The sequence below is a fragment of the Centropristis striata genome, chromosome 15, assembly GCF_030273125.1.
Source record: "Centropristis striata isolate RG_2023a ecotype Rhode Island chromosome 15, C.striata_1.0, whole genome shotgun sequence".
Taxonomy (NCBI): Eukaryota; Metazoa; Chordata; class Actinopteri; order Perciformes; family Serranidae; genus Centropristis; species Centropristis striata.
The window spans coordinates 22,280,348-22,302,748 of NC_081531.1; the positions used below are offsets into that span (position 1 = coordinate 22,280,348).

Sequence of the window (22,401 nt, forward strand, 5' to 3'; positions counted from 1 at the left end):
GGTGTTGGAATGTATCCATCAATAATTTCAATTTCACGCTTCAGTTGTGGTCCTGCAGTGTGAAGTGACTTATGCAGCAGGTACTTCCTGCTTACTGTACTCCTCTGAAAGATAAGTGTGCTTTATTCATAACTGTGACTTTTTGTTTGGGTCAAAAAAAAAAAGTCCTGGTGTACACCTGGTGCTGAAAGTTAATTAATCTGTAAAATCTAGCAAATCCCTCAGATGCTGCATGCACATTCAGGTAGCCCTTTGACCTTTAGGTGGCAGCAGTTATCCACCTACAAATTCAATTTCATGCTTCGATGGATGGAAAGCAGGATGTAACTCTGACTCTTGAACCTACAGTATCCACTTCCTGTCCTCCAAGACATTTAACTTAAACGTCTTAATGAACCAGTCCTTTAAACGCATTATTATAAGGTTTTAAGAGTTGTTTTCCCCCCGCTCTCTACTTGAAATGAATTATTTTCTTACTCCTGGATGAAGAATAAATGCTAATGTGCCACACAAGAAACAATATAATCAGGGTCTCTGGGAGCTCTGCTGCAGGGTTTCATTGGTTTTCAGAGATGAGTGAGAGCTCCTGTTGAGCAACGACGACAAAATCTCGATCACAGCTGGAACTCCTAAGGCATCTGTCAGTAAGACATCAGCTGTGTCTGGAGGGCAGCCAGTCTGACAGACGTGGGTGCACACTTACAGAAAGTCAAGGTCAAGACAAAAAGAAAAAAAAACGCGGGGGAGAGGCAGCTGGTGAAATCAGCTGAAGAGTCGTCTACGAACTCCGAAAGGCTCTACGGGGCAGCTTCCTGCTAAACACTGCGATGATGATGAAGTTGCCGCAAGTTCAGACCGGGAAAAAAGTAAAGGCATTAATGATCAGCTGGGACTAAAGTTTAAGGGAAAGGAAAAATCACAGGGAATATTCCAGTGGGACTTTGCTCCGTAGATCTTTGTTAAACCGCAGATATTCAAAGAGATTAAAGCTGCAACCAGTTGCAGCTGTTTTCATCATCTGTTAAGCTGCTGATTTTGTTAATCAATGGTTTGATCTGTGAAACATCAGAAAACAGTAAAGTGTGCACACAGAGCTGGGAGATACAGAGAAATGCAAATATCACAATATTTTTGACCCAATACCTAGATATCGATACCGAAGGGTACACACTGGGTATATTTTTTCACAAAATATTTACACAATGACATTTTCAGTAAATAACATGATTTTACTGTAAAGTGGTCCTTAAAACCAGGAAGAAACTGATATTACGATATCCAAAATCTAAGACTATATCTAGTCTCAAAATTATATTGATATAACATAGCTATTGCCCAGCCTTATGTCAGTTTATAATATCTTTTGTCTCTAATTGCCAAATTGCTTTGTCTTTTTTTATGGTTTTTTACACTTTTTTTCTCCTGTATTATCAGCCTGTGAGTCATCTGTGAGACTCTTTGAACTGCACTAACCTGCAGAAAGGTGATATGAATACAGTTTAATTGATATATTGTTAGAGCCCAAAAATGTCTACCTTTGTGCAGTTCAAAACTAAAATATTAAATTATGTTTATGTTAGAGAGGATTAGGCCAACATGGTGATTTAAAGCCCTCTGTCTCAGACATTATATTTTTGCTACTATAATTCAAAAAGTTGCCAGTTTGCAGTTCGGGTCGGATGGGTGTTTAACACAATGTTCACACAATGACGCTCATAACAGGTCAGGTGGTGGGTGCATATTAACACCTGCACATCACTGACAGAGAAAAAAAGTAGCCAAAGAACAGACTGGGTGAATGGGTATATGGACTGCGAATGAGTTCAAAAGTGCAAAAAATAAAAGATAGTAATTAATATCTAACAGGCGTACATTAAGAAAGTATAAAGAGTATAAACACAACGATATCATTGTCGATCATAATGTTTGATGTACATAGTTAATAAACACTGCACAATTCTAATGTAAGACACATGTTCAGATAAGTTTTCTTTGCCAAACACAGCTACACATGCAAACTAAACATACTTGCAGATCGTACACTATAAAGTGAAAGCTGCATTTCCTACTGACCTGGTATAAATCAGAGAGCAGGCAGACTGAATCATGCTGATATACAGTCTGCAGCCTCTCTGCTAAACACTTACATTTGAAAATCCAGAGCATGTCCCTTTTTTGGTACAGTTTGTCCTCTAATAAGCTGCTGAATATTAACATAATGCTAGCATGACATGCCAGATAATAAAGTCTTCTTGCAGTGGGAGAGGCACAATGCAGCTTAAAGTCTGCAAATGCAGAGCAAGAGAGATAACATTGCTTACACTGACACAGAGATACAGAACAAAACAGGAGATAGTTCTAATGTAGTAGTAGTGATAACATAATTGTTATTGTAATCCTAGAGATAAGAAAGGTACAGTTGTTGAATGTAAAAACTTGACTTCACTGTAAAAAAAGAAAAAAAAGCAGGAAAGAATGGTAAAAAAAAAAGGCTGGCAGCAAAAGTTTGCCAAACATTTACCGTCTGATAACAGTAAACGGTCACAAGTTATTTTACAGTTAATTCCTTTAAAAAATATGGATAATATACAGTAACATATCTCTATTTAAAAAAATATATTTTTTTGTTTTTTTAATTTAACGTTCAACAATATGATGTGTATTTTCTTTACACAGAATTCACTTGAACTCATTTTATTTTTTTTCATTTTTTTTATTTTACAGTGTAGTTATATGAAAAAAGCTACATTTTCCGTAGGTATTTTTTTTTTAACATGAGTATATCAGGTTTCAATTGAATTTGTGCAACCTTTTTGCACAAATTCTGTATATCTCAAGATCAAAAACTGCACAAGCTGCACATTTATTCTCTGAGTTATTTCTGTTTGTTTGTTTGCTTCCTTCCTTTTTTTGCAATGATCTATATCAGTCAGGAGCTCAGGGAGGAAATGTGAGCTCATGTTCAAGAGTCAAAACACAAGCAAACTAAATATTGTGAGAGGAGATGGAATGAGAAAGAGAAACACAGCCAGCGTGAGTAAAGCCTGCTGCTCTCTGAAGCAGTATCAGATCACAGGCCTCTTATTCGACTGTCCGGTGCCATTTGAGGCCATTTCCAGTGGCTGTGATCTTGGCCTTATCAGATGTCTTGCTATACATAATGCAATCAAAATTGGCCAGACCGCAAACAAAAAGCTGTCGTGTGTGTATTCTGTAACAAGGCCTGCGTCAATAACTGTAACACAGACCGACAGAGTTACTAACAGCTAGGTTGGCCTGAGTCATCTCGTCTCCTGTAAACCGCCGGTCATCATCGTTACAACCAGCTCGGCATGAATTATACACACAGCCAGTAACCATAACAATGAATTCTGACCTTCAAGTCTGAAGGTGTGGCCGCAGCGGGGAAAAAAGACGATGACTGGGAAGTCCTGACCCTGACAGTTTGGATAGTTTTGAAGTGGGGCTGCATGAGGTGCTTATACATAATTTGGGTATAACTTGCAGTAGACGGCGCTCTGCATGACAACAGTTTGGAGAACAGAAGCTGTTATTGATGCTCTCTTCAGAGCCACCAGACTTCATTGACAAATACAGCAATTTAACCTCACAGAACACAAGAGTCGTTTGTCTAATGCTCAATCGGTTAGTTAGTTTGTGTTATTGACTGAATTTGGTGTTTTAAAGGGTTAGTTAGTTTTCACCAAATCAACACAATAACACAAACAAACTAATCAATCAAGGCAGCGGTAGACCATCAACTCCTATATTCTGCAAAGGAAAATTACTGTGTTTGTCAATGGAGTCTGGTGGCTTTGAAGTGAGTATAGAACTGCTTTAGTGTCTTGTTCCCAAGGGCTGATATTGATTGTTATTAGGAGGGTAGAATATATGTTGCTGTTGTTACTACTGCCTGCTTCTCCAAACTGAGGGCTTGTTGATGGCATCTACTGTGGGTAATATGCTGACTATTAATAAGTACACCATACAACCACACTTTAAAAAAAAAACCCACTACCCCTTTAAACACTTGGTAAAACCAGTCGTTCTTAACTGACATCAGTAGGTATGTGCATTTGGGAACATTGAGAGAATGCTCAAATGTTAAGTCTGTCAATCTACTAGCTGTTGAGAAATTCTGTTTGGACTGAAGTGGTGGTCTGACCGACTTTGCATCCACAGTGCAATCCAAAGCATTTTTTAAATTTATGAGACCTTCCTGACCTGGTAAATATCCACGTCTTTCAAACACATCACTCACAGTTTCTAACACAGCTTTTTCAGCAAAGATTTGAAGCCATCATATCTCTGACGACATCACCCTGGTTTATTTTTTTAAGACATTAAACAGCGGTTTTCATAGGAACTTTCAGTTATTCCTCATGACTAGTGAACTGATGTATGAAATTGGTGTCTCTTTACTAGCTTTTTGGTGTGTTTGTAACTTGCTGTTTTTGAGTCTTTTGTGCTCTGGAGCTCAGTTTTGCAGGTGTTACTGTCAGTTTATTTGCCCAAGAAAAGAGCAGATGCCCATTACTTAAAACCACTGCCACTGGATCATGAAGGTCGAGCTCAGAAAAACAGCCTAAAAGACAGAGTCAAAAGGCAGGCAATGTGGTTGTGCTGAAACTATTCACCTTTAAGCTCCCTGTGATATTTTCATAGCTTTAATAGTGTTGCTCTTTGTGCTCATTACTTATTTTCATGTTCACACAGTAACGATCCCAATGACCTCCCTTTCAACACCTATCCATTAACCTGCACTTTAAATTCTCCCATGCAGACCCCTTTGGGGGGTCTTATGTTCAACTTTATCTGACAAACATCCCCTCTTGTCTGATAGAGACACGAGACCCTCACTTCATTTCTGAGAGCTCCGACCCCCTTCAAGCTCTCCGATGTCTGCATCTGCCTTTAAGTGGATTTTGTTCCTTTAGACAGTATCCTCGATGCTCGATCTTTCAGCCCCTCTCTCCACAGCGGAGGACATCTGATACATGATGCAGGCAATGGTAATGTGGCTGCTGCTCATGTAAAAATAAAATCCCAATCCATCTCTTAAACAGGCAATGCTATTACCGACTATTATGGAAATGGCTGACAGTAAATATTAGTCACTCATGACTGAACGCTAAAGTACAATGGTGCATTTAAAACCCTTTTAAAAGACTTGATTGTTCTCGATTTTAGTTGGAGCCAAAATAGAAACATTCAATGGTTTCTGCTTGCATTGCAGGCTACAATTTCAACATCCAAATCATTATTAGAAAGAGAGACAGAGAGAGAAGGGGGGTGGGATGGGGGTGGGGGGTTAAATGAGAATCATGATCTATGTCTTTGAGGGCTGGTGTAATTTCAGCTGCAGATAGAGGGGCTTGCTAAATTTGGCATGTGTACATAAGAGGTGTGACTGGACGAGGTGAGGGTCAGCTGAGCCGGCAGCAATCACTCTCCTGAAAACGGTCTCTTAACCTTGTTGGAACACCCTCACACACACACACACACACACACATTACAAATTTAGGGTCTGAATGGCATTCCAAGCATCTGCCTTTTTAGCAACTTTAGCCTCATGTTTTTAATAAGGCAAGATTTTCTTTGGTTGACCTATAACCAATCGATTGGTTGATAGGGGGAAAAAATCTGCCCATTATATCTACATTAATTAATTTTCAGTTTTACAAATGCCTTTTTTTTCTTCTTTTTTTTTTTATACAAATACACATTTATTTGTTAAATTCAACACACAAGTTACAAATCCTAAATGTTGTGGAAGGAATATTTGTATGCAACAACATTGGTGAAGGAGGGCAGGCCATTTGTGAATTTGCGAATGAAAATTTGTTTGTGAATCTGTGTGGATCTTGTCAAGAACGTCTCAAAAATGCGTCTTTGAGAAAAGAGACGCAAACACAAACAGTATTTTCTGTTTTACAATTGGCTTTTTTGTTTTTACAAATGGAAAGTTGTGTATTTACAAATACACAACATATTTACAAATACACACTTATTTGTAAAAACCAGTATACAAGTTACAAATTAGAAATTTGTATTTGTGGATAGCAAAATATGCGCAGAACAACAACAACAACAACATCTATCCATTAACCTGAAGCGATTATCTGAACTGGGTTGCGGGGGACTGGAGCCGATCCCAGCTGACATGCGCAAAAGGCGGGGTACACCCTGGACAGGTCTCCAGACTATCACAGGGCTGACACATAGAGACAGACAATCACGCTCACATTCACTCCTACAGGCAATTTTAGAGCCACCAGTTAAACCTCAGCTGTTTTTGGACTGTGAGAGAAAGATGGGAGACCCAGGCTGACATGAAGAGAACATGCAAACTCCACACAAAAGAGTTGCAAGCTGGATTCGAACCCGTGACCCTCTTGTAAGGCAAAAGTACTAACCACAACACGTGTAGCCCACAACAACAATGTAGGGGGGAAAAGCTTTGGTAGACACAAACTCTAATGACTATCTGACTAATGAAAATTAGTTCAGACAAGACCACATTGACCAACAAATCAACCAATTGACCAGAAGGATCCACCATCTCGTCCAAATATGGTCACTTCTGGCTCTAAAAAACCAAGATGACGACAGTCAAAATACTAAACTTTGGGCTTCAACTGTCAACCAATGTGCAACATCATGGTGGCTACATCTGCTTATTTTTTTTTTACAGTTTACGGCCATTTTCGGGTAAAATTTTCAATATTTCAAATACTTGAAATACAAGATGCTGCTTACAATCATGTTAGCATTGTAATTGTTAGCATATTAGCATCATTTGGTATGTGGTTGGCAAGCTGAAGTTACTATTCAGTGCAACACACAAACTCTTGTTTCTTTGTTTGTGAGTTTGGTAAGTGAATCTTGTATAAGATGGTTCTTGTCATTTAAATACTGTAAATGCTGTTTTTTTTTTTTTTTTTACATGAGTAGGGTTTTTATTTACCATAATCTTAGTTTCACTGTCATCAATTTATCTTCCACAAAGAGAAGAGCTGCTGCTGACAAACTCTGTGGAGGAATGCTTCTCCCAATCCTCTGACTAGCGTCTGCTTTCTTGTTGTGATGTTCCCTGATATGAAAGCTTAATATTGCTGACATTATTCATCCCACTCCGCGGGACAATAACCCAGATGACACACTTAGAACCTCAAAAAGCAAATAAAAAATATTGAGCAATATTGAGTCACCCTTTGGGAAATCTATTTATTGACTTGGTTTATATTTTGTGTTGTCAGCATTCCCCGCTGCCGCCTGGGGCACTAAATATGTTAACTGAAAAACTCTCTTTTTTCATAAATGCCATAAAAGCTTATTAATCTCTCAAACCAATGATAATAAAGGCAGGAGATGTTTTGTCTTTGATGAAGCAGTAGTTTGGTAAAGTCGGGGATGGGTTTCTAAAACAGGCTCACATAAAACTGTAGATCTATCTTGTCGACCAGCCACAGGAGTAAAAGCTAAGAATAGCCCCTCTCTCTCTCTCTCTACTCTCCAGATAAAAATAATGACCTCCCCTTTTTAATAAGCTCTGCCATAATAAATGTAAGATAATCTCTTCCTCCTCCTTGTCTATCTATCCATGCCTCCTTTTCTCTGCAAATGTCCCGCTCTGTTCTCAGACATAATGGCACGAGTATTTTCAGCACCATGCTGAAACATGGATTGATGATGAAGATGTTTCCCCCTCTGACTGCTCATGCTGCTCTTTCATCAGTTATTCTCGCTGTAATATAATGTGAGTCTTTATTGCTCTCTGTAGGGAATTTTCCTTTTCACTTTCTCCCTTTTACAAAAAGATCAGCTGCAGAGCAGGTTTGGTGTCGTGTACAAAGATACTTTAGCAGGGATAATACTCACTGGTCCTCCTGTTAATAAGTGGTCTCTTCCATCTGGACCTAGTTTTAACTACTTTATATACAGTTTATTAGTCCAGTGGCTCATCACCCAGGGAGAGATAACCCTGATGATCAGTGGTGCAGGAAAAATGAAAAAAACATACATTTGTATTCATACATCTGAGAATGGATCATTTATATTTTTGAGGCTTTTTACTTAAATAAAACCTCCTTTTTTTTTAATTGTCTCCAACCATCCATTGGGCTCCAACAAGTGACAACATTTTAGTAATAAGCCACAAGCTGGAAGGCCAAGCTTTCAATTTACCAGTCCCTTTAGGATCCAGTGCTCACCTATGGTCCTGAGCTTTGGGTAGTAACCGATAGAAGAGATTGTGGATACAAGTGGCTGAAATGAGATTCCTTCAAGATATATGGGGTGAAAAGCTCAGACATCTGGTGGGAGCTTGAAGTAAAGCTGCTTCTCCTTATTGTCAAAAGGAGCTGTCTGAGTTTGTTCGGGCATCTGGTGAGGATGCCTCCTCCCTTGCTGCATGTCCCCCAATCTATTCTCTCTGTCACTGTCTAAAAAGCAGGAAAAATGCCTAAATAAATAAGTAGATGATGGATGGATGGATGCATGGATGGATGGATGGATGGATGGATGGATGGATGGTTTATTAAAATGCGAAATATCCAGTAGCTGCCAAATACATTTATCGGAGTAAAAAGTAGTCTAACTAGGAAATATTCTAATAATGCTAACAAGTAAAGTAATATATACCAAAACTTGTATTTCAGTTGTCTACAGCACTTAAAGTAAATGAACATCGATTCATTTTCACCACTGTCTGCTTTTGCCAACTACTTTCTTTGACCACACGGTAATGGAGCTCTCACACCACCATCTCTCAGCAGCTACAAATACATTAATTTTTAAACAAATGAGAGACGAGAGCAGCGGACTCACTGCTTGCTGATCGTCCATCTCCACAGTGTCCTGCTGGCGAACGGCTGCAGTTTTCCCTGGAAAGTTCACCCTGACTGTGAAGTGATGAGCAGTCCAGTTGCTGATGGATGGAGGGCACTACTCTGATTGCCTGGCTCTGCCAAACATAAATATTGTCTCTTATTTTGCCCCTTCAGGACGGCCTGACAGCACCAAGGTTTATTGAAAGATGCTGAGGGATGTCAGGCTTGCACAGAAATGTACATCTCTATATCTTTGCTGTAAAAACGGCCATACAAGTCCTTATTTTCATTATTTTTTATTTAATATGGATAGCCTAGTACTGGTGTTTAACAATTAGGTAAACAAAGTGTCAACACATTGTCACTAGATCATCTGATGACCTTGAAGGACTCTGGAAACTAAAACTCCTCACTTTAACCAAACACTAATCCTCACCCTGCCCCTGTCTGATGTTAATTCTGACCCCAGTCCTGGTATACTTACAGACACTCTGTGGACACACACAAGTTGAGATTTAACATTGTACAGTGGAAAACCGTGACTTTTAGAGCTATACTCTTGCTAATGCAAATATCTTATCAGTCAATCAGCTGGCAGCAACTCAATACATTAAGGCATGTAGACATGGTCAAGACGACCTGCTGAAGTTCAAAGCAAGCATCACAATTAGGAAGAGAGGTGATTTAAGTGACTGTGATTGTGGCATTGCTGTTGGTGCCAGTCAGGCTGGTCTGAGTATTTTACAAACTGCTGATCTAACAACCATCTCTAGTGTTTACAGAGAATGGTCCGAAAAAGAGAAAATATCCAGAGAGCCTTAATGCCTTGTTGATGCCAGAGGTTAGAGGAGAATGACCTGACTGGATCAACAGAAACTCAAATAACCACTCATTACAACCAAGGTCTCTGAAAGCACAACACATCCACCTTAAAGCATATGTGCTACAACCACAGCACCACTTAGGGAACACTTTGCTAGCTGATAAAGTGGCCAGTGAGTATATATCACTGTTGTAAAGCTTCCAATTTCTGTTAGCCCGTCTAGCATAGTATACAGTCATGTTATTTCTTTTGTGTCTTCCAACAAAGCTCAGTCTACTGTGCTGCAATATTGAAAGTTGCTTTAATAAATTATTCTTTGTGCCTGAGAAAGTGTTGTGGCCACAACGTTGCTTCACTGCTCTGTCTATGGTAAAAGCTCTGGCCTTCAGGAAGGCCAAGTACAATTATTTTCGGTCATATCCATTAAAATTAAAAGTGTGATTGGTTTATTTACCTGTCCTCGCCTTCAGGACCAATATGCAGCTCTGGCTCTGGCAACTTTTCCATTTCGGAGGCAAATTTGATTGAAAAATAGACTAAAATTAGAATTTGATTAAAATAAAAAAAATCATTAAAAAGAGGAAAAATAAATATAACATTCAAAAAGTTGATTCAAAGGCCTGGAAGCCCCCAAGGGTTCCTCTCTGGGGCTGTATTTTTTTTTTTTTTTTTACCTTTGCCAGTATTCTGTTTGTCAGCAGGATTGTAGAAAAAAAAAAAGCCCAATTTTCATGAAACTTCGTAGAACGGTTAATATGGGCTGAAAAAGAACTCATTAAATTTCATAGTTGAACTGAATCACGGGGCAGACACCCAAATTACTTTTCAATTTCGTTAACATTTTAAGATCATGCACAGCCTTGGTGGATGTCTGCGCTCATCAGACCGCATTCTAATTTTAATAAAATGTGGCCAAAAATGCAAAGATTTTTCTTTCTATAGGATTACAATGTTAAATCCAAAAGAGTGACAGAACAGAAAGAAAAAAAAGAAAAGAAACACTCCAGTATTTATAGTGCAATTATCTAATAGCCAAATGGAAGCAATTCACCTTTTTCCAAAACAGTATATCCAGATAGTGGCAGTGAAACAGGATCGCCTGCCTGGGACTGATTAACCCCTTCTAACAGGACTGGCAGCAGGCCCGTGTCTTGCCCTGACTCAGCCAGTTGGTTCACTTTCCAGGGTGTCACTGATACACTTCAAGCTTCAGCACGAGTGTCTTAACTGCCTCCGAGGTCTCAGTGTCGATGGTCAATGACAGCCAGAAGGACAAATAGCGGTCACCTGCACATCAGATATCAACCGTTTTGTAATTCAATCTAAATAGAGACATTGCGAGCCAAGTATCCATATCATCTGTTTGTTATGTGATCGTAAGAAACTTAATGTTATTATGGAACCGTGAGGAGATGTAAACTAATCCATCTGGCTACTGGAGGAGTCGTTATTGTGTAATACTAACTGTGTAAAGCCATGGGGACTTTGCTGGGTTAAAAATATACACAGTCATGAATATTAGTTTCACCTCATATCACCTCTGATGCCCTGATCATATTTATTCAAGTGCTCCGGTTTATCTTGAAGGCAATAAACAGGATGAATAAACATTATCACAGTAGTAAAGTTGAAGAAGAAAAACTTTATAAACCCTAAGGAACTCTTGTGTGACTCATACACTTTGTAATTCAATCTAAATATCCTCCTAGGATTTCAGAATCCACAATAATTAATTGTTACATGATTATGATGAGAGCCCACTGATATATTAGTTTGCCCAATATTATCGGCTGATATTCGGCTATTAAAGATATATCAGTATCTATCAGCAAGAAAAAGTATATATAAGTATATAGTATAAATAATGCAAAAAGCTTTTTATTTTTATTTGTTTACTTTTTGGTCAGTAATTAACTGGCATTGAACAAAGACATTACAGTATTATTTAGCTATTCATTTTATTTGTTTATTTAAATGGTCAGCAATTGATTGATACTGAACATACAGTACTGATGTTTATTTAGCTTTTCTTTTTTTTATTCTTACGAGTAAGTAAGTAAGTAAGTAGTAATAATAAGAATACAATTATTGGTGCAAAATCCAATTAGAAAATCCCATTAAAAAATATATATATTGTGAATTTTTCCCCTCTAAAATGGATGGTAAATGGACCTGCACTTATATAGCGCTTTTCTAGTCGCTTTCCACTACAGACTGCGCTCATTCACCCTTTCACACACACATTCATATTGGGAATTCATTCACACACATTCATGAACGCAGCATCGGGAGCAATTTGGGGTTCAGTATCTTGCTCAAGGACACTTCGACATGTAGGCTGCCATGGTCAGGGATCAAACCACCAACCCTTCGATCAGAAGACGACCCACTCTACAAACTGAGCCACAGTTGGGTCTCAAATATCACTCATGAAATTTGAGTCTAATCATGACATAATCAGTGAACCTTAACTTACTGGAGTACAAAATAATAATAATAATAATAATAATAATAATAATAATAATAATAATAATAATAAAACTGTTCTGTATTTTTGGCATCTGCCCAAAAGCCCTAGGCGGGAAGAATTCAAAGCACAAACAGGAAAATATGTGAATATGATCTATGATAATGTAAAAAAATATGAATTTATACTTCACTGTGACCATAAGGTTTGAATACATCCTTCATCTCCAACTTTTAAATGGGATATTAACTTTTTATTATATGCAGGCAAGTAAGATGGACTATTATATTACATCTAATATATTATTTGAATACATTACTTTTATATCACATGATTATAAAAAGTTATGAACATTTGTTACTATCAGATTTTGCCTGTTTAATATTAATATATAACCTTCTCTTTTATGTTGTTTTTTATGGTGTTCTCATAAACATTCAATCGGACTCAAGTATGAACAGTTTAGATTTTAGAGGTCAAAGGTCAAGGTCACTGTGACCTCCTAAAAAGTTTTTTTTTGGGCCAAAACTCAAGGATTCATACACTAATTGTGACAAAATGACACACGAATGTCTATTCGGACAATATGGAGAAGTGATAAATTTATATCCAAAGAGTCCAAAGTCAACTTCACTCTGGCACCAAACCACACTTGAATTCTAGGACTGCAACTACCGATTCTTTTCCTCATCGATTAATCTGCAGATTATTTTCACGATGGTCAACAAAATCTTTGAAAATAGTGAAAAATGCTCAGTTTCTCAAATTCCAAGGGTTTTTTTTCCAGTCCAAAATTTAAAGAAATTAAGTTTAAAATGATATATAACTGAAAACCAGGAAATCTCCATATTTGAGAGCCTGAAAACAACATTTTCTGATGCCTCTGCATAAAACCTAAAAACAATTAACCAAATATATAGATTATATCATTCTTGACAGACATGAAAATAAATGACAACTTGACTACCTGGCAGAGGCATAAAATTTCAAGACGGAAACAAATGTTTTTATGTCCTGTCTCTCAATATTTGTTGTCATTGTTCTTATAATATCATATTTTTTGCTTTTTTACATTACATTACATTACATGTCATTTAGCAGACGATTTGTCCAAAGCGACTTACAATATTTGCATTCAACCTGATGGTACTAGACACAGACCATAGGAATCAAGTAAGTACATAACTTCAAGAGCTAACTGTCATTGCTAAAGGAGTGCTATATGTTAAAGAAGAAAAGAAGAGAAAAGAATAAGAGCTTTTTTTTTTTATATATATATGTTAGGTGACCATGACTTAACCGAGGTATTGTTGGAAGAGATAGGTCTTCAGCCTGCGGCGGAAGATGTACAGGCTTTTGAAATAAAGTTTACCACTCACTGGAAAAAGTTGTTCAAATGAAATCATTATAGTTATTGTTTAATCATTCTTGTTATATAAATTATCCTACATATAATCACTTTTGTGACCAAACAAAGAGAACATATTTCACTTAAATCATATGTAATGTTATGACATGGACTCAGTGGTTCCTCTGATCGCCTCTGATCTTGTTTGGCCCGTTGTGTCTGTCTGGCTACGGCTCAACTCCATTACAAGTCTAAATGACTAATTAATGGTCCTGGGATAGGTGACACCAGCTTCTCAAGATCCATTTACACCCTCATCCCCACAGGGCTCTGCCTGGCCTGCACTGCACCTCTTCACTTCTCCCTCATCTCAATCCTCTCCTCCTTCATCCCCTCATCTCTTATTCATCTGCTGGTGGAGTACTGTTTAAGGAGCAGGTCTGTGGATAGACAGATTGAGAGACAGGTAGACCAGACATAAAGAGGTACACACTGCATCTGGGACGGGAGAAAGAGAGGAACTTTATTCATTTTCAGCTCTGAGGTATGGGGAGATAGATGAACCCTGATCACCACCTGCATACGAGCTCAGCACAGCCACATTCCTCTCTGAAGAGTTTTTGGTTGCGTCAGATCGACAGTTTTGTGTGTGCAAGTGTGTAAACCACATTATTCACGGTTGCTACAGAGTCCTTCAACTTCTCACCCCACACTATCAAACACAAACACACACATACATACACACACACACACACACACACACACACACACACACATACACACTGCAAGGAGAAAGATTAAGGAAGGATTTTAGATTAAACTACTGCTACCCATGACCACCCTGGTGTGCTACAGTACGTCCCCTGGCACACATCTAACGGTCAGCAGCAGTATAAGTGTGTGTGCCTCCATCCTGTAATGATCCTGCACATACAAAACTAATAAAATAGTATTAAGTCTCAGAGTCTCTGCTGAGGAAAATATATTTCCCCTTGAATTTAAGGTAGTCCTCAGCTTTAGGATCTTTTGAAGCAAAACTTTAAAAAAGTAAGAGGAAGGGTAGAATCCATTGAGGAAATGCTGCAAAACGGAAGGAGAGAGCAGTTTGACATAGTAGTTAAAGAGACCAATTTGTTATTTAAAGGTCAGGATTTCAGAGTTGGCTTCTGAATGCAGCATGAATTTGGCAGAAGTTGGAAAGGACAAAAGCGTTTTATGCTTTACATTCAAGCTGAAACTTCCAGGCCAGAAAAGTGAATAGCTAAAAATCTGTATTCTTTCTAATGGGCCAGCAGGGGGCAACTCTGCTGGTTTCATAAAGAAATCAGATTGTATGAAAGTCAATCAGAAAATGATCCTATTTATCACTTAATTTATTATTCATAAATTATGGTCCATTTAGAATAAAATTGACGATAATTTAGAGCCTGACTATCTTATGATTGACAGGTCAGTACCACAGTGCACTGTATTTTTGTGTCCTGGAACTCTGACCCTTTTATAACTTGTTTTCAGTTTAAACTTATCTGTTACACTTTGGTTGCCTGTTGTGTTGCTGTGTTGGACTAAAAGAGTCAGGTGTTCATTTTGAATAATCCTTCCTAATGCCTAGCATTAGCTGATAACATGGTATCCTTCTGAGTCCCAATCCTTTCTGTGCATGCATTGGTTGCAGAAAACCAAGAGGGTGCAGCCAATAACAGCCGTAAAACACACTCCGTGGAGTTGGTTCACTGTTCAGTTGTGCACCTTGCTTACCAAGTTAGCTAACTAGCACTAGCTCTGCCCTATCATCCAAAAACAGTACAGTACATATAGAAATGTAAATGTGCACTGAAATGGCAACGGCCAATATGTTCTGTCAGTAACGGAACTTTTGATAGCCTCAAGACTACAATCTTTATATGCCCTATATATGGTATTTACTTTATATATGGGCTTTACTTGGGTCATACTGGATCATATTTAATTATGAGGACGTCCTGCGTGTATCCCAGCTGGAGGGGGGACGAAGGACAGATCAAGATGGCTGTTAAAACAAGGTTAATGAATGACGAGTGACGCAGGAAGGATGAAGGAGGAAATCAAACTGTGAGAGTGAAATTTGCAGCGTTGTTATAATTCTACACACTGCACTACATAGCTAAATACTGCACACACACAAGAACAGTTTCATCCACTAGTTTAGCATGTGCAGCAAAGCTGTTAGAAATAACGACACACCTGAGGATGTAAACTCGACTGCCAAGGTCACTGGCCAGTGGTCACGAGTTTACACACACTGTAGTCGGAAGATAGGGATGGGCAGCCTTGAGTAAATCAATTACAAGGTTCAGTGTCAAGTTGAAGGCCACGAGGAGGGCACCATAACAATATCCCAGCAACGGCCCGTGAATAGCAGCCACCACTAAATCACTGAAGTGGCAGATAGAGCGGACACCTGTGGGGCAGGCAGGGGGGGTCCTGAGAGCAGGAGAGAAGGCCTGAGCAGATGCCCTTGTTTATTTGGAGAAATAAATACTATCCCAAATGCCATAATAGGCAAAACAACCTGACATTAATATGTCCCTCTGTGCTTATCGGGAGCACCAGCAGTAAGGTCATTGTCCATCATTCTCTATCTCTTTCTGTCTTCTCGCCTCTCCCCCTCATTTTCTCCTTCTCTCCCTCTCACAGTGTCTATATTTACATCCCCACCAGGGTTGTTTCTGTCCGCCCGTTCCAGATTTAGTGCTGTTGAGCTTGACAGTAAACTGTAATGAATCTAAAACTCACCACTGTTATGACCCCTGTTAAATACAAACAAACAAAAGGCCAAAACGTCTTCTGTTTGTCATTCTGAATAATATGTTTATTAGCTTTCTTGCTGATTAGACGGTGGGCATCACACTCACGTCTGTTGCTATTCCTTTAGGATATCAGTAGTATAATAAAAGTATAATCACTGGGTCTATTCTTCACTCTACTATAATATAATATTATATATATATATATATATATATATATATATATATATATATATATATACATATATATATATATATATATTTATATATATATTTCCTTTATTTAACCAGGTTAAAAAAAGACTCTACTACACTGCAAATACACTTTAAAGCCAAAAGGATGTGGATACTTCACAGTGCTAGTATAGTCAGTACAAGTTCACATTATTGTGTGTACTTTTGTGGCTGGATTTCATGGTTTGGGTCCATAATTTCCAATTAGGAGAAATTTCAATGTTAGATATTTTGGACAACAGTGCTCTTTCATAAAGAAAAGTTTGGAATAACTGCATAAATTAATGAATATACCATTAAATGTAATATAAAGATAGTAGGAATTACTTAATGGATTAAATGTGGCATAAAATATTCCTGTTCTTAATTGCTTTTTAATTCTTTGGCTTTGTATTAGTTACCCTTTGTATTCCATTTTTCCAGTTTGTAAATGTAATTAATGTATCTATTTATTTATTATTTTCTCTATGCCCCCCCCCCCCTTTATTCTCCCAAACATATTTATTTTTGAGTTATTTTGATTTTAATTAATTTCTTACTTCTTATCTATTTTTACTTTTTATTCAATTTAATTTGCATACTTATTTCTAATATTATCTTTGTATATTTAATGTATATTAATATAATTATCATTCATCATTAAAGTAAGTAAAATGTCCATACTCGACTGTTGCAGACATAGCATACCTTTGTATACAGCTGGCACTATGAGACTAACATATAAGCTGAATAAAGAGCATTGTGCAGCTAAACCATTGCAACAAATGTATAAATCCATATTATATTCAACTACTTTTTTTTAAGTGTACATTTGCTTTTTCTGTGCAATTAATGGAAACGTCATCATAAACTTGTCGTAAATGGAAAAGGTTGGCACTTAAATTTGAGGCAGATTGCAGACACACTTTTATCAGCACAGAACACACAGACACACACATGCCATGGTCTGATGCTCTTTGTCGAGGTGTGTGTGCTCACTTGCTCAGTAAACACGCAGAGAAAGAGTGAAAAAGAAGAACCATCCTATGTTTGAGCTCATTGTGCCGAGATGTCAGTGAGGATGTTCAATGACTAATGGCAGCTTACTGTTACTCTGCATTTGCTCTAATTAAGTGAATCCCAAAAGGTTTAAGTTGAACTTGATTTGTTAATAGGCCATTATGGTCAGGTCATTCTGAAAGTTATTTTCGTGTCCAATGTCTATTATAAATGAGACCGCATGTGACAGAGAGGAATGGATGCTGTACAAATCACACTTAGCCTTTCTTTCTTTCCTTAATCAACTATTTCCAGTGGTGCTGTAGTCCTCTGTGCTCTCCACGGTCCTAAATCTCTCAGTTTTTGTCTTAAACAGACACATATTTATTTCCCTTTCTTCACTTTGACCTCTTTCTTTCTGTACTCCTGCTCTGTCATGTGGCGCTGTCCGTGGTGCTGAACCTTTCTTCTTCACTGACTACTTATGTCTTCTTTATGTTTTTGTTGTAGGTTAAAAAAAGAAGAAACTCAAGTCCTTCCCTCGTTTCTTTTTTCTTTCTTTTTATCTTTCATTTCTAAGCTACTTCTTTCATTGCTTCCTTTTGAAGACAGAAACAATACAAGCTCCATTTTAAAGCAAAGTACTGTGGTGTTCTGTGGAGCTGTCCATGGTGCTGAACCTCAAACTCTCTCTGTCTTGCTATGAGGAGACTTTAATACTTTCAATCTCTCTTAATTTTTGCTGTCTACTTAAATAATGCTTCTTATCTCTGTGTCTTTAATTGTGTTGGTTGGTGAATGAATGGTCAAAATATTGCCGCTTATTCCACTTAATATAAAATATGTACTGAATTTTAGTGGTTTCCTGTGTCACGTCCCCCTTACATTAAGCTTCATGCCACCTTTTTGCTCAATTAGAGTAAAATTTACTTCACCCTCACAACCTCCAGGCAACATGACAACCCCAGTCCAGCACCACATGCCCAGGCAAATCTTTGAGTTGGAAGCGGCTATGTATTCAAGCTTATTGATCTGTTTGCCAGCTCTATGCTGTAGACGTGGAGAGCGTGAGCAACGCTCCAAAAGCCAGTTTTTCTTTCTTTGGGAAAGGGATCAATCGGAAAGCACAGACCAAGGCCCCCCCATTTAAACAGGCTAATTACAGGAAATTGATTAGCGACAAACACACAAGTTGCCATAAATTTACACTGTAATGATGCAAATGGGATGTGGAAAGGAAGAGAAAAAAAACTCTCTTTTGGAGTTCAATTATCCTGCAACCATCTAAGTGCTGATGAATTAGCTCATTTGTTGTTTAGACTGGGAGGATGTGGTTTAGTGGTTTTTCCAAATAGGAAAATTATGCACGATAACTCAGGAGAGTTAATGCAACATCACATGAACATAAATAATAATTGCGCTCTAAATTAATTGTGCCCTAAATACATTTGAGATTTTATTTACTGTATGTGTGTTTTAAATGGCCCTTTCTTTAAATATAAGGACATCTGGGGAGCACCTGTATTCTCTCTCACTCTCTCTCTGATCTCACCCCCCCCCCCCCCCCCGTGACAGGCGTCAAAAAATACCACCAAGGGAGCGCAGATAAGGCAGCTTTCCACACAGCCACACTCGGCTGTTGTTCGCCGTACTGATGCGTAAATATCCCAAAGAAAAAAGTCATCTTTTCTGCAGACAGAGACACAGAGCAAAGAGGGGACTGTTAAAAGAAAACAGCTTTTTATACAGGCTATATATATATATATATAAAGATATATTCTGACGATTCGAAGTAACCGAAGCCGGACGGATTCGACTTTACATGACTGAGAGGATTGTTGTCGGTCACCTTCTTCACATCGGCACAGCCCGGCTTTGAGACAAAATGAGGGAGAAGATGTGGATATTTCAAACTGCAGACAATCCAAAGTGTCTCTTCTCTGTTTGGAACCAGTGGTGTTTGTATTACGCAGCGGTGGCGTGTTTACTGTTGTCGCCTGTCAGGACTGAGGATGTTTGCCCGTCATCCTGCGTCTGTGCCAGGGAGTCGGGGACTGTGACCTGCCGCGACGGGGAGGACACCGAGGTACCGGGAGACATACCGGAGTGGACGACCACCTTGATACTCAAGGGGAGAAACATTTCAACTTTACAGCGTGGTGCGTTCATGAGCAACGGCACGGAGTTGGAAATGACGACACTCTTGCTGTCCTATAACGGGATACAGGTTATTGAACCGTACGCCTTCCTGGGACTCCCCCGGTTGCACCGGCTGGACCTGAGCCACAATCAGCTGGAGTCGATCTCAGCCAGGGCTTTCCACGGGTTACCAGAGCTGCACTCTCTTATCCTAAATCACTCGATTTTGCCCCGGGCCACGGAGCAGCTCTCCAGCGCGCTCAGCCCACAAAGTTTACGCAATCTGCACAGACTGGAGTTGGCAGGGAACATGCTGAAGTATATCCCCCTGGTGAGGTTAGACATGTATAATCTCCGCACGCTGGTGCTGATAAATAACTCAATAGAGAGCATAGGAGGGGAAAATGTGACCGTTTTGTACCAGCAGAGGAACATACACGTCTTCTTGTCTTTAAACCCGTTTCGGTGCACCTGCGAACTGGAGGCGTTTTACTACTGGTTGAAGAACTCGTCCCAGTGTCCGGATGCAGGACGCCTCCTGTGCAGCGAGCCGGAGGCCAAGATGGGGGTCCCTGTGGTGAAGCTCCGTGCAGAGGATGTGGATTGTATGAACGAGAACCTGGAGGCGGTTTCATACGTGTTCCTCGGGATAGTGCTGGCTCTGATCGGGGTGGTGTTTCTTATGGTGCTTTATCTGAACCGGGGGGGCATCAAACGGTGGCTCAACAACATCAGGGAGGCATGCCGGGACCAGATGGAGGTCTACCACTACCGCTACGAGCAGGACTCAGATCCGAGGCTGGCCAACGTGGCTGTTTAACCTTCTGAAACAGCAGGCCAGTGCTGTATGGCTCTCAAAAGCCTGGAGAGACTCACTGAGATCATTTTCTGCAGCTGGCCAGTGAACTGCATGCAGTAACCCTTTCTTACTGGGATATGCACAGAGCCAAACACAGTTAAATGACTGTAAGAGACTAAAACCTCTACTGTACATATTGTATCTCCTCAAGAGAGGGATGCTTTTCATGCTAGTTACACAGACTAACTTAGTATTATTTATGTTATTAACCCAAGTGACAAATATCCAGTTCAAGTATGTAGAATTTATAATTTAAAAAGCTTAAATGAAGCGGTAATTCCTGAAAACTGCAGCCCTTGTAAACGGTTTTGAACTAATGGCCTACATTCAAGACATCCCACAGGGAAAACATAGTATTCCTGTTTATAATCTAATGAGAGAGTGCATATTGCAAAGAGAATAAGCTAGTAGTGCCATGTTCATGCAAGCAGGGGATGTTGGAGTCATATTTTATCATCAGGAACATGTGATTACTTACCAACCTTGTATTTTTTTGAGCAGCATTTAAAAGTAACATGTGTTTTGACTTCAGGTTTATAGTGAAGGAGGCAGGAAAGGAAAAGGCAGAATCTAACCATGCATGTGATTGTTGTAGGCATAGAAAGCCAACCAAAACATTAATAAAAGGTCAAATAAAAATGGCGAGTTAGCAGTGTTCTTTTACGTCAGTGCATTTTATCGTCACTGTCAGGGAACATGGACTCCACACAGCACCGTGCCACACGTTAAACACATGGGTATGATCCCCTGTTGTAAAAAATGTTGCTGTAAATATGCTTCAACTGCTGCATGTGAAATTCTGAACAAGTGTAAGTGAACTACATGTTGTCAGCTCCTCTGGGCTCACAGAAAAGGTCTTGACTATCTCATCTGCTTTATTTTTTTAAAGCACCAAAAAGTCCACGGCTGGTCAGGGTCTGCATGAGGAGATATAACAGAAAAGGCATGGCTGTGTTAATCTCATCAGCACTGTGACGAATAAAAACCGCAGAGAATCACAATCGACCTGTGAAGTCAGTATCTCTCTGCAGCCCTGAGCTCATCAACCCTCTTAACTAAAAGGTCTGCATTACGATTACAGGGATTTTGGAAGCTGAGGTCAAACATGAAAAGCTGGAAAACAGCAGGAGAGAAGAAATGTGTGTGTGAGCATATTCACTGAAGTCGTGTCTGACTTCCAGCTGACACACACACAAGGAAAAGAATAGATGAAAGTGAGAACAACAAACATATTTCTGCAAAACCATCAGGGAGTTCTGATACAATTATTTGCTTCATAAACAAGTAATATTCAGCCTTATGTAACCTCACATCAGTGGTGGTGGATGCTTGAGAAAATGTGTTTGTGCATGGAAACAAGTGGCTGACAATCTTATTTTACAGTAGATAGAAACATACTGCTGCTGTTGATCATTGTTTTCACTTCAAAGTTGTTTACTCTTCAGAGTATTTCACTGTGTCAGCAGTGTGGTAGTGGCCCTTTACATAACAATGACATCAAGCTGTGAGCCACTTTCTCTTGTAATGTAAGGTGACATGACTGTGTACCATACACTGTCATCTTGAATACAGAGGTTGACAAGAAAGACCTCATTAGTGGGAAAGCACGAGATAAAAAAGTATGTCGACATGCTTCATTTTGACATGCTACACTTAAAAGCTTATTTATAAATGATGCTGACAAACTTTCCGCACAGTTCCAGGACAATGCTTTAAGACATGCACAGTACTGTATAAAATCAGAAGCACCATAAACCTGCATTCTTTGTAAAGGCCAGCAGGGGGTGACTCCACTGTTTGCAAAGAAGTACAGTTGTATAAAAGTCTAGGAGAAAAAGACCCTACTCCTCACTTTATGTATTAGCTCAGTCATGATGTTCATGTTGTAAAATGTAAAATAGCTTCTAAAACACTGTATGGTTTAGAGGGTGGCTAC

General features: G+C 39.0%; 1 protein-coding gene across 1 annotated transcript; it reads left to right on the forward strand.

Moving 5' to 3' along the window:
- The first annotated feature begins 19,213 nt into the window (after positions 1-19,213).
- waif2 (Wnt-activated inhibitory factor 2) lies at positions 19,214-21,276 on the forward strand. Its single transcript, XM_059351011.1, has one exon. The coding sequence runs from the start codon at positions 19,353-19,355 to the stop codon at positions 20,424-20,426; it is 1,074 nt and encodes a 357-aa protein (XP_059206994.1). The 5' UTR covers positions 19,214-19,352; the 3' UTR covers positions 20,427-21,276.
- Positions 21,277-22,401: the final 1,125 nt, after the last annotated feature.

What these genes read in the sequence shown, in the direction of transcription:
- waif2 (XM_059351011.1), top strand. Translation starts at nt 19,353, where the DNA reads ATGAGGGAGAAGATGTGGATATTTCAAACTGCAGACAATCCAAAGTGT.